General features: G+C 49.8%; 1 protein-coding gene across 2 annotated transcripts in view; it reads right to left on the bottom strand.

The window, feature by feature from the left end:
- SLC4A11 (solute carrier family 4 member 11) overlaps positions 1 to 17,663 on the bottom strand; it is a 132,930-nt gene extending 115,267 nt beyond the window's left edge. For both annotated transcript variants that reach the window (XM_044295378.1, XM_044295381.1), the window contains exon 1: positions 17,560 to 17,663. In XM_044295378.1, the coding sequence (XP_044151313.1) occupies positions 17,560 to 17,599 (40 nt within the window). In that variant the 5' untranslated portion in view covers positions 17,600 to 17,663. The remainder of the gene's footprint in view (positions 1 to 17,559) is intronic.
- Positions 17,664 to 18,043: the final 380 nt, after the last annotated feature.

The raw sequence follows: 18,043 nt of genomic DNA, 5'->3' as shown, positions 1-18,043 counted from the left end.
CAGTGACAACCCCTTTCAAAATGTGACCCCCCCGGTCCTGCTCCTAGCACCCCCATAAACAGACGATTTTTGTAGGGGAAGCCACGGCCAGCCAGACATATCCCCTACAGAAGCCAAGGCAGGGAAACCTAGTATTACACGGTGGCCATTGAGATGACCGCCCATCTATATGGTACAAGCATGTCTCCTTTCTGTTCTGGCAGATAAAGGGGGATCCCCCTATATGATGTCCATGTGCCCCATCTGGGACAGAGCTAGGATTCCTGGATGGTCCCTGGGCCTCCACGTGCCTCCTGAGCTCCACTGTGTCCACCATGAGAGAATGATGAAGGCCACACAGCCCGACGACTCTGTAGAAAACGTGATTACTAGGAAGGCAGCGTTTAGAGGGAATCATCAGGCTTTCTGTATTTTCGCTTTACACCACAACATCTCGAGCAGCTATATAAAGACACCATGACTTCCTGTAACAGGCGAGATCTTCTGCAACTGCTGGAGACACAGTCAAGACAAAGCGGGCAACAAGTATACCCTCAAGTAACTGCACTGCACTGAACCCTACCAGGGACAGGTCACCCACACGCTGGTAGACAGGTGGCACTGACATGCAGACCAAGCGGCCATACATCACTTGTGGTCGTCAACCTCACACACATTACAGATCCAACATATTTAACCTTAGTTCTGGAGAACAGCCATCATGCTGTAGGACTATTGATATTCCACTGACCATGGCTTGCTTCAGTTTGTGCTCCAGAGCTGTGCTTCCTACTGAACTTAGAGACAGCAACCACTTAGGAGCTACAAAAGATCATTAGGAAATGGGTGTGCAACTTGTTGCTCTCCATCTGTCGAAACACACATAGCTCTACATTCGAAGACTGCGCTGAAAGGGTTAACGTGCGCCCTGGCCGTGTTTACTCAAGTACAGTTCATGGACTGAAGCCAAAGATGAAGGAAACGCTTATGTACATCCTGGGTGTGCAGATTTGCTCTTCGCTAGAGCATGCAAAAAGTGACTGCGTGTACACACCTTGCATCTTAAGGCAGGCCGGGTGACTTCTCACAAGATGAGCCCCACCAACCGGCTGCAGAACCTCGGGTACACCTCAACGTCCCAGAACCTCGGGTACACCTCAACGTCCCAGAACCTCGGGTACACCTCAACGTCCCAGAACCTCGGGTACACCTCAACGTCCCAGAACCTCCGGTACACCTCAACGTCCCAGAACCTCGGGTACACCTCAACGTCCCAGAACCTCGGGTACACCTCAACGTCCCAGAACCTCGGGTACACCTCAACGTCCCAGAACCTCGGGTACACCTCAACGTCCCAGAACCTCGGGTACACCTCAACGTCCCAGAACCTCGGGTACACCTCAACGTCCCAGAACCTCGGGTACACCTCAACGTCCCAGAACCTCGGGTACACCTCAACGTCCCAGAACCTCCGCTACACCACAACCTTCGGTATACCCCTAGAACATTACTCACACACAACCCAAATCTCCTGCTCTAGAGACATGAGAAGGTAATGAAGAAAGACGCTGCGAGAACCAGAGGTCGATCAGAATACACGGGCCAGGCAAAGGCAACCTATAGACTGTTGACCATATTCTACCTGTTCCTCAAAAATAGAAATCCGCACCTTGGAGACATCTGTTCTGTATCACCCTCACTTCCTATAATCATGGGCTTAAAGGGCTATTCCCACCATTTATGGCACATCAATCAATCTCGAGAAGGGCGTCCAGGAGGACAATGAATGGAGACATGGTCTCTCCATTCACTTCTATGAGAGTCAGCGTTAATATCCTAATAGATGGAGGTTGCACAGGGTCGTGTGACACCAGAGCATGCTGGGAGTGATCATTATACCGCATCTAGAGAGACAACTCTTCTAGTTTTTATTCTGCGAGAGGAAGAAGCGAGCAGCGGCTGTGGACGACATCACTTTCAGGGCAGATATCGCAGATGAAATATGGGAAAAAAAAGAAAAACAGACGTCTCGGCATTAATATTTATAACTCTAAATAATGCTAGAGCAAAGCGGCCACATCTCATCTCGCAGGCAGAGACTTCAGACCATCGGAATATATAAAGGAACGTTACCGAGTCTCAAAAACCGCCACATGTCAGCTTTCCTCAATATACGGCGAGATTACGGAGATTTATATAAACCGTGTCTGTAATCGGCATAGTGAAGAAGTGCAGCTGTCGGGTAAGAGACAGCACACGGGGCCACAAGGAGAAAACAATCACACCACGTCTGTGGACGGGATCATTACTATTAGGCTGTAAACATTCGGCCGGTCTCAGAAGTGGCGAGACAGCCGGGCTGCTACACTGACAGATACTCAAGTGCTGGGATCCCCGACATGACAGAGCGCTCTCTCCAATAAGGAATGTGACTTGTCATGATCTGCACTCTCGCAGCGTCTTACAGATCAGATGTTTCCCCTTTCCGTTTATTGTCTGCAGAATAAAGAGCGCAGGTTTGACATTGCCACACGACGAGCTCATGCCACAAGCTATTAAATATTCAGCACAGGCCAAGTGCACGGATTAAGGTTGTGGTCATCTACAGCGCCGCGCAGCTGCCCCCCTCCCTGTGCAACCGCATTATACACTTATAATAGCTCCGATATAATGTCGCCTTGTGGAGAGAGTTCAACACGGAGCGAGAGGCAACAGCCGACTCAGTAAACATATAAGACGCCGAGTCCTAGTAATTCTATTCAGCTCCGCTTTCATGAAAACCCGGGGAAGGAGGAGCGAAAAATCCTGCGGACAGCTTTAGTCAAAAAAATTAAATTCACCTGTTGATCTGCCGCACTACTGCGGTGTCTACGCCTACACCCGGAGGTAAAGGCTTTATTTACACATTTAGGGCTCATGCACACGAACGTATTTTCTTTCCTTGACCATTATACGTGTTTTGCCGACCGCACGCGGAACCATTTCAATAGGTCCGCAAAAAAAAAAACGGAAGTTACTATGTAGTGGATTGCGTTTCTGTATGTCCGTATTTCCGTTCCGCAAAAAAATAGAACATGTCCTATTATTGTCCGCATTACAGACAAGGATAATACTGTTCTATTAGGGGCCAGATGTTCCGTTCCACAAAAAAAAAAAAACGGACTGTACAGTGACGTCACCCGTATTTTTTACGGACCGTGTGCATGAGACCTTATTCTTGGCAACACTAAATATCCATAGGTCTCTCTCTAAAGCCGTTCTACACACGAGATGGCCATCGGCTCGTTTGACCATAAACATGCAGGTTCTGCCGAGAGCGCGGACAAGCTGCTTCTGGTGCCAGCCCATCTAGCAACAGAAGAAAAGGATCGGCATGTGGAAATCCACAATGACGGACCTTTCTTTTCCATGAGGTCCAAGATGGCGCTGCTGCTCTAGTGCACTCATCCAGCAGGCCAGAACCTGGCTTCCTCCAAGCTGGACGCCAAGGTCACTCTTCCTCTGCCCACAGAGCGGGCATTCTTCTGACTCAAAGGCCCAGCAGACGCGCACCCTAATTTTTACTAGTCAATGGATGGCAACCATGGAGTATTTCCAAACTCTCCCCAGAGGGCGGTTGCCCTCAAAAGCTTTCTTAGCTTGCCAAGTTTCCAGCAAAAGTGTGCTGATCTGTTGTCTGCCTGTGTACTGAACTTTGCCCATTTATGGTTATCTGACCCTCCGCTGTCTGTCTGCCCTGTGCCTGTTACCCGTATTGATTCTACACTGCCTGACCCCTCAGTGCCCTGCACCAGTGTCTCTGACCTCCGTGGGCCAGCAGAACTCCAAGAATACTCCAGGGAATAGTGGCCTGGTGGTTCCCCTGCAGCAAAGTCTAGATCCCTGTATAGGGGTTAAAAGGTAAATTCCAGGGGGCTGCCAGGATAGCACCATTAGGATAAGCCCCAAGTCAAGTGTTTCCATGCCCACTTCCATAACAATGGGATATGTTGATATCAGGGGGACCTGCGAGGAATCCAACGGCAACGGGGGCTCCGGGCAACAAGCAAAGTAGACCCTCCACCCCAGATTTTATAACTGATATATTTGCACCTTTTACTGATATATTTGCACCATCTTTGTGATGGTTTATGTCTGCGTCTTAGCACTGTCTCAGATATCAAACCATGGATGCCAAGGTCATCCAATAGACCCTACTGACTGGTCCATCAGGTTTTGCCAAGTTCTGTCGTTTTGACGCAATCTACGACATTTGGACGCAAATGTGAATAGAACCATAGCCAAAGCTTCATACCTGAATGCTGCCCTGCAGTGCCCATCACTTAAACCCACTATAGTATCCAAATAATATAATACATAAAGCTAAGTGTATGTATGTACGTCCGCTAAAGTAATCCGCACCGTCCCATTTACAATCACCAAATTTGGCACACAGGTACATCAGGTGCCCGGGAAGGTTTTAGACCAGGTCTCCGTTCTCTAGCACGTACCCTTCCTGAGATATTGCAAAAAAATGCATTAGCCAATAGAAGCCTGATCACATGACCCATATCAGCCAATAGAAGCTTGCAGACCCTTAGTCTTCACATACACACAGTTTTACAACAGGTTTCCATAACAACCCAGCCATTTTTCTTCACTGCTGTAGGTCAGCTTTAAAGGGGCAGGGCGCTGTGGATGACACTGTTAAGGGAGCGGAGTGCTGTGGAGGTCACAGTTCAGGGGGCAGGTAGGGTGGCCATTCAGGCTACCCTCAAAAGACGGACTTAAAACCCCTGCCCCCAGGTTTAGATAAGCCACGCCCCTGACCGGTTAGGCTACGCCCCCTCCCACTCTGCAGCCGACGGGGATTGAAAAAATGAAGGTAAAAAATCAACTTGAGTCAGCTGCAGGGGTGGGAGGGAGGTAGGGCTGCAGTAAACGATTACTTTAGAAATTGAGTAATCTATCGAAAATTTTTACGAGTAATCTGATAAGAAAAAAATGAATTAATAGACTGTTTTCCTTTATAAAAACTCATCAGACCCCCTCCGCCATCAGTCCTCTACACCCTTCGTTCCCCCCTGTGTGATCATCCCAATTGCTTCAGTTCCCCCCAGTGCCATCAGCTCTCCCCCACCCCAGAGCCAGCAGCTCTCCCCCCCTTGTGCCATCATCTCACCCACCTTGTGCCAGCAGCTCTTCCCCCCTTGTGCCATCATCTCACCCACCTTGTGCCAGCAGCTTTCCCCCCCTTGTGCCATCATCTTACCCACCTTGTGCCAGCAGCTCTCCCCCCTTGTGCCATCATCTCACCCACCTTGTGCCAGCAGCTCTTCCCCCCTTGTGCCATCATCTCACCCACCTTGTGCCAGCAGCTCTTCCCCCCTTGTGCCATCATCTCACCCACCTTGTGCCAGCAGCTCCCCCCCTTTTGTGCCAGCAGTTCTCCCCCCCTTTTGTGCCAGCAGTTCTCCCCCCCTTTTGTGCCAGCAGTTCTCCCCCCCTTTTGTGCCAGCAGTTCTCCCCCCCTTTTGTGCCAGCAGTTCTCCCCCCCCCCTTTTGTGCCAGCAGTTCTCCCCCCCTTTTGTGCTCTCTCCCCCCCCCCCCCCCCCGGAGTGCACAGCGTCATTGGTTGCTATGACAATGTGCACTCCGGGCGCCCGGCCTTAGTCGCACCAACTTACCTTTCCAGCAGGGGGCGCCGCCGACACTCCATCGTTCCGCGCTGCTCTAGGCCTGACATCTCACAGCGCGTCAGGTCGAGGTCAGTGCAGCGCGGGACCATGGACGTGCTGTGGAGTGTCCGGAGGCCCCCTGCTGGAAAGGCGAGTATTGCGGGCCAGCAGGAGACCACAGAGCCGGAGTAATAGCAAGCGCTTCACTCCCGCTCCTTGGTCACGTGACACAAACGAATCTTCGATGCAAAAAATTTGCATCGAGGATTTCTTTGTGTCGAATTACTCTATTCAATCGAGTAATCGTTTCAGCCGTAGAGGGACAGTGGCTTTCTCCATGCAGCTCACGCTCAGACAGCACAGTTAAAGGGGAGCGCTCTGTGGATGTTATTGTTAAGGGGGCGGGATACTGTAGATGTCACTGTTATAGTGGATACTGTCGATATCTTAACGATACACAAACATTACGTGAAATAGATGAAATATACCCAAAGCCGGGTCCTTCGGCTAGTACTACCATATAGTGACAACATAACACATCATATATCTCTAAGCCAGGAGCTCTCCTGGGACCCAGTAAAGCATGCATGTTTATGGAGGAACCAGGAGGAGGATACAGCTACTGCAGGTGTGTGCACATCCTTAGAGTTCCTTTTACTCCAAGATTATTGTCTAATTTTGGAAACAGATCAAGTTGAACCGACTGAGTTTATCAGCAGAGGATGAGAGAATAACCAGGGGCTTCAGAAGACCTTCCACACGTGGAAACAAAACGCAGGGTAGGGTGAGGTCCGAAATGTGACACAAGATCAGAGTAAGGTCCGAAATGTGACACAAGATCAGAGTAAGGTCCGAATGTGACACAAGATCAGAGTAAGGTCCGAATGTGACACAAGATCAGAGTAAGGTCCGAATGTGACACAAGATCAGAGTAAGGTCCGAATGTGACACAAGATCAGAGTAAGGTCCGAATGTGACACAAGATCAGAGTAAGGTCCGAATGTGACACAAGATCAGAGTAAGGTCCGAAATGTGAGACAAGATCAGAGTAAGGTCCGAATGAGACACAAGATCAGAGTAAGGTCCGAAATATGAGACACAAGATCAGAGTAAGGTCCGAAATGTGAGACAAGATCAGAGTAAGGTCCGAAATGTGAGACAAGATCAGAGTAAGGTCCGAAATGTGAGACAAGATCAGAGTAAGGTCCGAAATGTGAGACAAGATCAGAGTAAGGTCCGAAATGTGAGACAAGATCAGAGTAAGGTCCGAAATGTGAGACAAGATCAGAGTAAGGTCCGAAATGTGAGACAAGATCAGAGTAAGGTCCGAAATGTGAGACAAGATCAGAGTAAGGTCCGAAATGTGAGACAAGATCAGAGTAAGGTCCGAAATGTGAGACAAGATCAGAGTAAGGTCCGAAATGTGAGACAAGATCAGAGTAAGGTCCGAAATGTGAGACAAGATCAGAGTAAGGTCCGAAATGTGAGACAAGATCAGAGTAAGGTCCGAAATGTGAGACAAGATCAGAGTAAGGTCCGAAATGTGAGACAAGATCAGAGTAAGGTCCGAAATGTGAGACAAGATCAGAGTAAGGTCCGAAATGTGAGACAAGATCAGAGTAAGGTCCGAAATGTGAGACAAGATCAGAGTAAGGTCCGAAATGTGAGACAAGATCAGAGTAAGGTCCGAAATGTGAGACAAGATCAGAGTAAGGTCCGAAATGTGAGACAAGATCAGAGTAAGGTCCGAAATGTGAGACAAGATCAGAGTAAGGTCCGAAATGTGAGACAAGATCAGAGTAAGGTCCGAAATGTGAGACAAGATCAGAGTAAGGTCCGAAATGTGAGACAAGATCAGAGTAAGGTCCGAAATGTGAGACAAGATCAGAGTAAGGTCCGAAATGTGAGACAAGATCAGAGTAAAGTCCGAAATGTGAGACAAGATCAGAGTAAGGTCCGAAATGTGAGACAAGATCAGAGTAAGGTCCGAATGTGACAGAAGGTCCCGAAGCTGAGGAAGGATACACTGCCGACGGGAAGTTTCCACCGAAATCCCCAGTACGTAGAACTCAATCTTCCTAATTCTACTCAGCCCTTTCCCAGTTGCCTCCATTTATAGAAAAGCTGGGTGACAGGTGACAGAGATGCCATTACCATCCAACAGAGATTGCAAGCCAGCTTTCCCCAACACAGAAGCAGCTGAGCAGAGGAAAAGTGAAGGCGTCGTCTTACCCTGGACACGGCTGAAGGTCGGGGCAGGGACTGAACATTTATATCTCACCAGTAAACAGCGCGCCCGATGCCCGTGCGGCTCCAAGTGAGCGAGGCCTACGGACAGGCCGGGAACTGAGACCCCTTTATAAGTTCAGGTGGCAGGATGAATGGGGGCTCTGTTAGGAGGATTTCACACGAGGTCGGGCTGTGCCAGTGTGCGGGTTGCCCTGACACACACTCCATGCTGTAACGTTATGTAAGCGCGCATTATTACGCCTTATAAATGAGATATTACTAGGCCGACCACGCTGGGACATACACAGAGGAGCCACACGTTCCATCAAAGCAAGAAGAATCCCTCCATAACACCATGACGAACGCGGAGGAGGGCCAGGAGCCGAGCCCTCACCATCACCACCGGTGGGACATCGGAGATCCTGCTCTCTCAACATGCCACAAGCATCGGTCATCAATGGCCAGAGTCCAATAGTTTGCCCGTCAGTGTAAGGCTGTGTTCACATTGCGTTTTCCCTGCATGTTCACGGTATGAGCCCAAAAAGTTCCTGGCGACTACTGTGCATAGAATATATCTAAAGACCCCCCCACACACATACATTTACCCATCGGTTGGCCTCCGCAGCGCCGCACACTGAATAGTGGCTGTGGTTGGTATTGCAGCCCAGGCCCATTTTCTTGAATATGACTGAGGCCTAGGAAGAGACCACCGCACCCACCAGAGGGCCATGGCCCCTTCACACAGTCTACCCTCAGGCTAGGTCATCAATATTAGATGGGAAGGGGTTGGACTCTCGGCACTGCCGCCGATCAGCTGTCTGAAGAGGCTGCGGCGCTGTGGCGAGTGTCGCAGCGTCTTCCTGGGCCAATCATGTCACGTTCATGCGGCCTAGGCGCAGCTCAGTCTCATTCAAGTGAATGGGCCCGGGCAGCAATACAAAGCGCGGCCACTATACAGTGGACGGCGCTGTAGCTGGTAAGCGGGGGCGCTCTGGGGATCAAATAGCTGATTGGCGGGGGGTATCGGGTGTCGGACACCCAGATACTGTTGATCTATCCGGAGGTCAACTATATCAGAATCGAAAAAAAAAAAAAAAAAACTTTAATAGAATAAATAAAATCAGAACATTACAAAATCTATAGTATAAAATAACAGCGAACATAAGGAATAATATCAACTATAATGCAATTGAAATGTAAAAAAAAAAAAATATGTAAAGAAATACCAGGGCCTCAGACACAAGCTGCAGAAAATGAATGCGACCGGTATCCCCTCCAGACAGAACTAGGCCCCGGCTCATGCATATTCAGTAAGGAGATGCCAGCCTTGAGGGTTGGTTACCGTGACGACCAGGTGAGGGCCAGACACGGAGGGTAAGTGCGGCGACTGGGGATTCAGAGCACTGGGAGCTGCTGCAGGCGGAGACACGTGGAGCAGTACACAGCGCAGGTAGTGTGGCCACGCGTGAGAGAAGACACCGCTCTCCCGGCTCCTCCATCATCTGCTGTGGTCCAACTGGTAAATCCGGTCTATCAGCACCAGTCCGGGAAGTCTCCGGGACACACCCCTCAGCACACAGGAGCGTCCACGGCACAGGAACACTGCGCTCACTGCTGCTGCCCAGTGGCTCATCACAGAGCTCGGCCATAGTGCCAGTGGTGCTCAAAGACATATACCCGACTACATGTCCACTGTATGGCACTATGCTGAGAGCAGAACCTGAGCTGCCCCCGGTACATGGGGGATCCGTGCACGTCCCCCCTGCTAGTTGCATGGGGGGGGGATGTATGCACTGCCCCCACAACACCCGACCCACACATTACTCTGCAAAACCATCTGACCTTCAGCATATAGGAATTGTGATAGTCTGACATCCGATAAACCAGATATTCTGGTAGTCTGACATCCGATAATCCAGATATTCTGGTAGTCTGACATCCGATAATCCAGATATTCTGGTAGTCTGACATCCGATAATCCAGATATTCTGACATCAGATAATCCAGATATTCTGGTAATCCGGCACAGAACTACAAGCACCCTGAAATCTCACAAACGCCAGACGCCCGAGTAATATGAAATTGAAGGTTCTAACCTAATTGCAGGCTCATGTGTTTTCCTACTGACCATTTTTTAATCCAGAACATCCAATAATCTGTCATGTATCTAGTGGGTGATTGACACGTGATCACCATAGAAGGTCTTCCAAACACGTTGGCACCATTTATGGACTACATGAAAGAGAGGTCTGCATGCCTCTGTATGGTAGGGGCCCAAAAGTCTCCTGAAAATAATCCCAGTAGTCAGCAGATGCGGGGGCCTGGTAGTAAATATCTAATCTATCTGTACTGCCCCCAGAGGTGGAAGTAAACATTACACAATTCTCATTGAAGTCAATGGGATGCAGGAAGTGCTGGGACCTCCAGGGGGCGACATGCTCTTAGTAGACGCTCTCCACTAGGAGGATCCTACTGCCGCTACTTAAATGCATCTAAAGTAGACATCCCCTTTAAGATACAAGGGTCGGGTATGCTACATGGTGAAGCTTCCTCAACCAGCTTGCAATCAGGTAAGAGCGGCCGCACCAACGCGTCCCACCCCACCAGGCTCCCTGACGCGTTTCACACCAATATGCAAATCTTTAGACACAACAGCTACTCAAGTCCTCCGTCTATAGAAAAGTTGCCCCCAAAACGAGAGCAGATCGGTGCTTGTTTAAGGGTCTTTTACAGTGGGCAATTATGGGGAAGGAATGATCACCCACAACTTGTGATCATTTGTTTCCCGTCTACACGAGCAGATCATTTGTTGGAAGCACGTCTGCTCCTGTAAGCAGAAGCTCCGTCACTTGGAAATGAACGATGGTTCCTTATGTGTCCATGAAAAAGGCAATCGCCGGGCAATTATAGGGAGTGATCTCTGGGGTGATGACTGCCCTGTGTACACAGTGCTCACCAGGACAAACTCTGCTCTGCTACATCCCCCTTCCTGCCTCAGATACAAGCTGCCCCGACTACTGACAGTATTTACTGCAACCAGAATACACAAAAATGAAAAACATTCCTATAAATAGATTATAAAAAAATATATACTAAAAGTACTACCATAATAAGAGGCTTTTTTTTTATTTGCTAAAATATTTGTTATCTAGCTTAAAATTTGCAAAATGTAAGAAAAGACAAAAAGAAAAAAAATTATAAAGTTGGGCAACAATTTGCAATAAGCAAAGTAGTAAAAAAAAAAAAAATATATAATAAAAAAAATATAATTTTATCTTAAAATTTGCAGATGGGGGGGCGCTCACTGACCCAACACTCGGCAGTACTAGATGGGGGGCGTTCACTGACCCAACACTCGGCAGTACTAGATGGGGGGCGTTCACTGACCCAACACTCGGCAGTACTAGATGGGGGGCGTTCACTGACCCAACACTCGGCAGTACTAGATGGGGGGCGTTCACTGACCCAACACTCGGCAGTACTAGATGGGGGGCACTCACTGACCCAACACTCGGCAGTACTAGATGGGGGATGCTCAGTGACCCAACACTCGGCAGTACTAGATGGGGGATGGTCAGTGACCCAACACTCGGCAGTACTAGATGGGGGATGCTCAGTGACCCAACACTCGGCAGTACTAGATGGGGGATGCTCAGTGACCCAACACTCGGCAGTACTAGATGGGAGGTTCTCAGTGACCCAACACTCGGCAGTACTAGATGGGGGATGCTCAGTGACCCAACACTCGGCAGTACTAGATGGGAGGTTCTCAGTGACCCAACACTCGGCAGTACTAGATGGGAGGTGCTCACTGACCCAACACTCGGCAGTACCAGATGGGAGACACTTACTGACCTAACACTCGGCAGTAATAGATGGGGGATGCTCAATGACACAACACTCGGCAGTAATAGATGGGGGATGCTCAATGACACAACACTCGGCAGTACTAGATGGGGGGCGCTCATTGACCCAACACTCGGCAGTACTAGATGGGGGGCGCTCATTGACCCAACACTCGGCAGTACTAGATGGGGGGCGCTCACTGACCCAACACTCGGCAGTACTAGATGGGGGGCACTCACTGACCCAACACTCAGCAGTACTAGATGGGGGGCACTCACTGACCCAACACTCGGCAGTACTAGATGGGGGGCACTCACTGACCCAACACTCGGCAGTACTAGATGGGGGGCACTCACTGACCCAACACTCGGCAGTACTAGATGGGGGGCACTCACTGACCCAACACTCGGCAGTACTAGATGGGGGGCACTCACTGACCCAACACTCGGCAGTACTAGATGGGGGCACTCACTGACCCAACACTCGGCAGTACTAGATGGGGGGCACTCACTGACCCAACACTCGGCAGTACTAGATGGGGGGCACTCACTGACCCAACACTCGGCAGTACTAGATGGGGGGCACTCACTGACCCAACACTCGGCAGTACTAGATGGGGGGCACTCACTGACCCAACACTCGGCAGTACTAGATGGGGGGCACTCACTGACCCAACACTCGGCAGTACTAGATGGGGGGCACTCACTGACCCAACACTCGGCAGTACTAGATGGGGGGCACTCACTGACCCAACACTCGGCAGTACTAGATGGGGGGCACTCACTGACCCAACACTCGGCAGTACTAGATGGGGGGCACTCACTGACCCAACACTCGGCAGTACTAGATGGGGGGCACTCACTGACCCAACACTCGGCAGTACTAGATGGGGGGCACTCACTGACCCAACACTCGGCAGTACTAGATGGGGGGCACTCACTGACCCAACACTCGGCAGTACTAGATGGGGGGCGCTCACTGACCCAACACTCGGCAGTACTAGATGGGGGGCGCTCACTGACCCACCACTCGGCAGTACTAGATGGGGGGCGCTCACTGACCCACCACTCGGCAGTACTAGATGGGGGGCACTCACTGACCCAACACTCGGCAGTACTAGATGGGGGGCGCTCACTGACCCAACACTCGGCAGTACTAGATGGGGGGCGCTCACTGACCCAACACTCGGCAGTACTAGATGGGGGGCACTCACTGACCCAACACTCGGCAGTACTAGATGGGGGGCGCTCACTGACCCAACACTCGGCAGTACTAGATGGGGGGCACTCACTGACCCAACACTCGGCAGTACTAGATGGGGGGCGCTCACTGACCCAACACTCGGCAGTATTAGATGGGGGGGCGCTCACTGACCCAACACTCGGCAGTACTAGATGGGGGGCGCTCACTGACCCAACACTCGGCAGTAATAGATGGGGGATGCTCAATGACCCAACACTCGGCAGTACTAGATGGGGGGCGCTCACTGACCCAACACTCACCAGTGAAGATCATTGCGGCGATCATCTCCCAGAAGGACCTTGCGGGAGGATCGCAGTCTACGAGGCAGCACTGACAGGCACGGGGTACGACTGACAGGCAGCTCCGGATTTTCTTGCCTTTCTAGTAATGTGGTTTTTTTGTTGTTTTTTTTAAGATGGGCCTGACTTGCCCCCGGGCGTCATTCTAATGAGGGGCAGATAGGACTGGTTCCTGGCCAGATACTCAACATCAGACTAGGTAGAAGAAAGAAAATCTAGACATAAAATACCAAAAGTTCTCCCTGGAGAAACAGAATTTTGGCCGAGCAGCAATCATCAGTGTTGTCCAAAGTAGACAAAAACACAACATAAAACAAAGGCAAGCAAATCGCTGAAAACAGAACCAAAACCAACTGATCGCCCGGACAAAAGCCTTCTTGGGCCTTTCTACAAACGCCCCACAGAAGGTCCGATTTAGGGGCCTTCACATGAGACGGAGAGATCGCGGAGCGAAACTAAAAATACTATACAAATGCCCCCAAAAACTGCAAAACCAGCAAGAGCAGGGGCGCGTCTGATACCGCGGGGGGCAGGGGGGCATCAGCTGCGGGCGTGCAGCCATCCCGGGATGGTTCCCCCTAAAGAATATTAGGGAGCAATTTAAAAAAATTAACACAAAATAAAAAGAAAACCGCCATGTACGTACGCCCAGAGAAGGGATACGCGAGTCACATATATGGAAGTCCACCATATGACCTCTGCCCCTCCACTGCCATACCCTCGGCGGTTTTCATTCTAGAAGACTGCGTATATGGCAGGCACCAGCGTACACGTGACTATGACAACCCCTACAGTACACACCGCTCCTCTACCAATCCTCCAAACAGGCCGATGAGCCCAGACGGGGGAGGGGGACACTGAAGGTAAAGGGCCCCCCAGTTCCAGCCCAGATTACCGCAGGAGCACACTCACACAGGGGCCCCGCACTCCCATGTAACACCGCACTGACTCAGCTCTGCTACATCTGTATCACCAGAAGTGAAGATTTATCAAACCTGGGAGGGACAGCAGACTGCAACCTTCCAGCTGTTAGGACTACAACTCCCAGCATGTGCAGCAACTTGACAACATGTCCACAGCTATTGCACACAGAGTTTAGGACCACAGGGACCCCAGACCTGGAGAGTACTGATGCACTATCCCACACACTACTACTGGCAATACACGTGTACACCGCCATACACTTATATGCATGTACACACCGTACTGTCCCATGTACACGGTACACGCCGTACTGTCCTAAGTATACACCGTACTGTCCCATGCACGTACACAGCTATACCCCATGTACACGGTATACACCGTACCGTCCCATGTACGTACACGGTACACACCGTACTGTCCCATGTACACGGTACACGCCGTACTGTCCCATGTACGCGGTACACGCCGTACTGTCCCATGTACGCGGTACACGCCGTACTGTCCCATGTACGCGGTACACGCCGTACTGTCCCATGTACGCGGTACACGCCGTACTGTCCCATGTACGCGGTACACGCCGTACTGTCCCATGTACGCGGTACACGCCGTACTGTCCCATGTACGCGGTACACGCCGTACTGTCCCATGTACGCGGTACACGCCGTACTGTCCCATGTACGCGGTACACGCCGTACTGTCCCATGTACGCGGTACACGCCGTACTGTCCCATGTACGCGGTACACGCCGTACTGTCCCATGTACGCGGTACACGCCGTACTGTCCCATGTACGCGGTACACGCCGTACTGTCCCATGTACGCGGTACACGCCGTACTGTCCCATGTACGCGGTACACGCCGTACTGTCCCATGTACGCGGTACACGCCGTACTGTCCCATGTACGCGGTACACGCCGTACTGTCCCATGTACGCGGTACACGCCGTACTGTCCCATGTACGCGGTACACGCCGTACTGTCCCATGTACGCGGTACACGCCGTACTGTCCCATGTACGCGGTACACGCCGTACTGTCCCATGTACGCGGTACACGCCGTACTGTCCCATGTACGCGGTACACGCCGTACTGTCCCATGTACGCGGTATACACCGTACTGTCCCATGTACGCGGTATACACCGTACTGTCCCATGTACGCGGTATACACCGTACTGTCCCATGTACGTACACAGCTATACCCCATGTACGCGGTATACACCGTACTGTCCCATGTACGTACACAGCTATACCCCATGTACACGGTATACACCGTACTGTCCCATGTACGTACACAGCTATACCCCGTACTGTCCCATGTACGTACACAGCTATACCCCGTACTGTCCCATGTACGTACACAGCTATACCCCATGTACACGGTATACACCGTACTGTCCCATGTACACGGTATACACCGTACTGTCCCATGTACACGGTATACACCGTACTGTCCCATGTACACGGTATACACCGTACTGTCCCATGTACACGGTATACACCGTACTGTCCCATGTACACGGTATACACCGTACTGTCCCATGTACACGGTATACACCGTACTGTCCCATGTACACGGTATACACCGTACTGTCCCATGTACACGGTATACACCCTACTGTCCCATGTACGTACACAGCTATACCCCATGTACACGGTATACCCCGTACTGTCCCATGTACGTACACAGCTATACCCCATGTACACGGTATACCCCGTACTGTCCCATGTACGTACACAGCTATACCCCATGTACACGGTATACCCCGTACTGTCCCATGTACGTACACAGCTATACCCCATGTACACGGTATACCCCGTACTGTCCCATGTACGTACACAGCTATACCCCATGTACACGGTATACACCGTACTGTCCCATGTACGTACACAGCTATACCCCATGTACACGGTATACACCGTACTGTCCCATGTACGTACACAGCTATACCCCATGTACACGGTATACACCGTACTGTCCCATGTACGTACACAGCTATACCCCATGTACACGGTATACACCGTACTGTCCCATGTACGTACACAGCTATACCCCATGTACACGGTATACCCCGTACTGTCCCATGTACGTACACAGCTATACCCCATCACTGTATAACAAGTGCATAGTATACGAACAGTTTGTAAGTGTATGTATATTGTGTGTAGTATGATGTACACACAATACATACATCATATGTACATCAGTATGTACATTGAACAGTTATATCACACAAACACTATACACAGTATACACATCACACTGTACACACAGTATACACATCACACTATATACACAGTATACACATCACACACTACACACAGTATACACATCACACTATACACACACAGTATACACATCACACTATATACACAGTATACACATCACACACTACACACAGTATACACATCACTCTATATACACAGTATACACATCACACTATATACACAGTATACACATCACACTATATACACAGTATACACATCACACTATATACACAGTATACACATCACACTATATACACATCACACTATATACACAGTATACACATCACACACTACACACAGTATACACATCACACTATACACACACAGTATACACATCACACTATATACACAGTATACACATCACACACTACACACAGTATACACATCACTCTATATACACAGTATACACATCACACTATATACACAGTATACACATCACACTATATACACAGTATACACATCACACTATATACACAGTATACACATCACACTATATACACATCACACACACAGTATACACATCACACTATATACACAGTATACACATCACACACACAGTATACACATCACACTATATACACATCACACTATATACACATTACACAGTATACACATCACACTATATACACAGTATACACATCACACTATATACACATTACACAGTATACACATCACACACACATAGTATACACATCACACTATATACACATCACACACACACAGTATACACATCACACTATATACACAGTATACACATCACACTATATACACAGTATACACATCACACACACAGTATACACATCACACTATATACACATTACACAGTATACACATCACACTATATACACAGTATACACATCACACTATATACACAGTATACACATCACACTATATACACAGTATACACATCACACTATATACACATTACACAGTATACACATCACACACACATAGTATACACATCACACTATATACACAGTATACACAGCACACACACAGTATACACATCACACAGTATACACATCACACTATACACACAGTATACACATCACTACAGCCCCGGTACCGCACACTGTCGGGCGCGGTACCGGAGGGTCCCGGGGCAGGGGCTCTCACTCACCACATGGCTGGAGATGGAAGACTCTCCTGGCCACTGCCATGTCTGGGCTGCTCCGAGGATCACCTCGTCCTCCTCCTCCGCTCCATCTTGTCACTATAAGTTTCTCTTTTTTTTTTTTTTTTTTTCCTTCTGGAGGAGGATGAGGCAACGGCGGGTCCGGCCTCCTGGTGGTGGGAGGAGGAGGAGGACACACCCGCCCGGGAGCCGCCCGCCCCCTGCACCGCGTGTGTACAGCGCCCTGCGTCTGCTACTACCCCTGTGTGTATACTGTATATATACACATCTACCCCTATATACACCGTATAGCTGCTCCTGTGTATATACTGTATATCTACCCCTGTGTATATACTGTATATCTACCCCTGTGTATACACTGTATATCTACCCCTGTGTATACACTGTATATCTACCCCTATGTATACACTGTATATCTGCCCCTGTGTATATACTGTATATCTGCCCCTGTGTATACACTGTATATCTA

Source organism: Bufo gargarizans, chromosome 1, assembly GCF_014858855.1.
Source record: "Bufo gargarizans isolate SCDJY-AF-19 chromosome 1, ASM1485885v1, whole genome shotgun sequence".
Taxonomy (NCBI): Eukaryota; Metazoa; Chordata; class Amphibia; order Anura; family Bufonidae; genus Bufo; species Bufo gargarizans.
Note: the sequence above shows the minus strand (reverse complement) of the source record. Positions and strands in the feature narration are given on the sequence as shown.